The sequence below is a fragment of the Rhagoletis zephyria genome, unplaced genomic scaffold, assembly GCF_001687245.7.
Source record: "Rhagoletis zephyria isolate East Lansing unplaced genomic scaffold, Rhagoletis_zephyria_1.1 Rzeph_scaffold_23327, whole genome shotgun sequence".
Classification (NCBI taxonomy): Eukaryota; Metazoa; Arthropoda; class Insecta; order Diptera; family Tephritidae; genus Rhagoletis; species Rhagoletis zephyria.
The window spans coordinates 4,149-6,788 of record NW_016180385.1 but is presented as its reverse complement, the minus strand read 5'-3'; the positions used below and the strand labels follow the sequence as shown (position 1 = coordinate 6,788).

General features: G+C 32.0%; 1 protein-coding gene across 1 annotated transcript; it reads right to left on the bottom strand.

The window, feature by feature from the left end:
* Nucleotides 1-1,077: 1,077 nt before the first annotated feature.
* Nucleotides 1,078-2,370, bottom strand: LOC108381666 (kelch-like protein 5; the record flags this gene model as incomplete). The annotated part of the gene is made up of 4 exons (XM_017638080.1): nucleotides 1,078-1,333; nucleotides 1,401-1,496; nucleotides 1,571-1,775; nucleotides 2,063-2,370. Coding segments are annotated over 4 exons (822 nt in total), but the record flags the coding sequence as incomplete, so codon positions are not given.
* Nucleotides 2,371-2,640: the final 270 nt, after the last annotated feature.

The window sequence follows — 2,640 nt, the reverse complement described above, 5'->3', positions numbered from 1 at the left end:
ACACTATTAATAAATATGCTTGGAGAAGGGTAAATATTTTGTGTGTTATTACTGTACACATTTACCGACATATACATATTCATAAAAAAATGCGCATTCAAATTAATACAATAAAAATTTGTATTAAAAGCAGTGATAAATCTCCACGAAAATATTTCTGGATTAATATGCCCAAAAATACCTTTTGTTTGATGTCCATATTGAGTTATTTTAGTAAAAATATGTGGCAACCCTATTCAAACATATCTCTGGATTGGAAATTTTTAAAATGCTTTAAATTTCAATATAATATTATGATATTTTATTTAATGCAATACATTGTCTGAATTCAAAATTTCATTAAAATCTTTAGATATATAATATATGTGTATGTACNTTTCGGCAAAAGCGCCATGCATCATCTTACTGACGCCATTGTAGGCGAATCGTACATTGAAAATTAGGAGGCAACACTATTAATAAATATGCTTGGAGAAGGGTAAATATTTTGTGTGTTATGTACTGTACACATTTACCGACATATACATATTCATAAAAAAATGCGCATTCAAATTAATACAATAAAAATTTGTATTAAAAGCAGTGATAAACCTCCACGAAAATATTTCTGGATTAATATGCCCAAAAATACCTTTCGTTTGATGTTCATATTGAGTTATTTTAGTAAAAATAGGTGGCAACCCTATTCAAACATATCTCTGGATTGGAAATTTTTAAAATGCTTTAAATTTCAATATAATATTATGATATTTTATTTAATGCATTACATTGTCTGAATTCAAAATTTCATTAAAATCTTTAGATATATAATATATGTGTATGTATATTTCTTATTCAAAATATGGCCAAAATTGGAATTCATCGAGCAAAATATTCCCTAGAAAGTCTACAACTATACAGCTAAATACTTATTAAATTCTCATAATTTTTTATTGACTTTGAAGTAGCGTCTTAGGCACCACATAACAGCTATATCGATCAGCTATAGGTATTGGGCTCCTTTTGAACCATTTATTATATTCTGCATAATAAACTGACACGTAATTTTTCATCTTATCATTTTTNTCCCTAGAAAGTCTACAACTATACAGCTAAATACTTATTAAATTCTCATATTTTTTTATTGACTTTGAAGTAGCGTCTTAGGCACCACATAACAGCTATATCGATCAGTTATAGGTATTGGGCTCCTTTTGAACCATTTATTATATTCTGCATAATAAACTGACACGTAATTTTTCATCTTATCATTTTGTTCACCTCCGACCACCCACAATTGATCACCTTTCCAAACACAACCCATGCATCCACGCCCAACGTTCAAAGAGCACACCTATGAAAAGTAATGAATTAATTTTATTTTTTTAACTTTTAATGTTACTACGAGTATTTCAACCAACCATTGTCCACTCGTTCATTTGTGGATCGTAACGTTCAACTGTTCTATTTTCAGTAATTCCACCTAAAACGTATATGTAGTCATTGTGTACGGCTACCTAAATTGCAGAAATTTAAGCATTTAAAAACGTTTTTTACGAATTTCTCATTTTGTTTTCAATTATTCACTTACCGATGGGAAATTATGAGCTTTATTCATATCCTCACACAGTGTCCAATTATTTGAAGATGGGTCGTAACATTCAACAGATTGGGAGTCGTCAGTTCCATCAAAGCCTCCCATAACAAAAATTTTGCAATTTAAAGCCACTGCGCCTGCCTGGCTTCGTGGCGTAATCATACTGCTAACTAATTTCCATTTTCCACCGGGTGAATACCTAAAACGGTTTGATGAATGAAAATTTATTGTTGCTTAACAAAAACCAAAACTGGGTATATTTATATGTACAGTCAGCGTCAAAAATATGAAAACATAAAAAATTATTCGGCAAAGCACGCAGCGAAACAAGAGAGCTTTAAAATAATTTACATGCATTCGAATCGGGATTTTACTGGTCGTTCAACATAGTAATGAGAAAACCAACTTTGCATGAGTAAATTTTACCTTGATGGGTAGCTGAGGGTTAAAAAAAATTGCTTCATATGCATTTTCATCAATACTTACATTTCGACAGACCTTTTAGGCTGTCCATTTGTGACTTCTCCACCAATCACATAGATACTGTTATTTAACAGTACAACACTTGGCCAGCTACGTGTGTGAATCATTGAAGGCAATGCTCTCCACGTTCGCGTTTTAAAGCTCCAGCTTTTAACACCGTTAGTTATTTTGCCATTTCGTTCACCACCAACGTAAATAATATTGTCTTGCATAAGAACCATACCGTATGCGTATGTATTATGTTGAACTTCGGCGCATTTGTGCCATTCATCTTCAGGTTCGTCATATGTAAAAATGGTTCCTTTTCTGTCCTGCAATATATTTATGTACATACATATACATATATTAGGGTGGGTCAATATGTATGGACGAGTTTTTCGACTATGCGCGTATAGCACAGATGAATTCAACGCATTATTCTAAGCAAATTTGCAGAAGAAACCATGGGTCCAAAAACAAATTTGGAGTTTGTCAAATTGCGCAAATAGGTTTCTGAGCATTTTGCTGTAGTGTCGTAAAGGAGAGCTTAAATTCTGTATAAAAACATGGTATGAGGAATCCATTTCTGCACTTATCTTTTT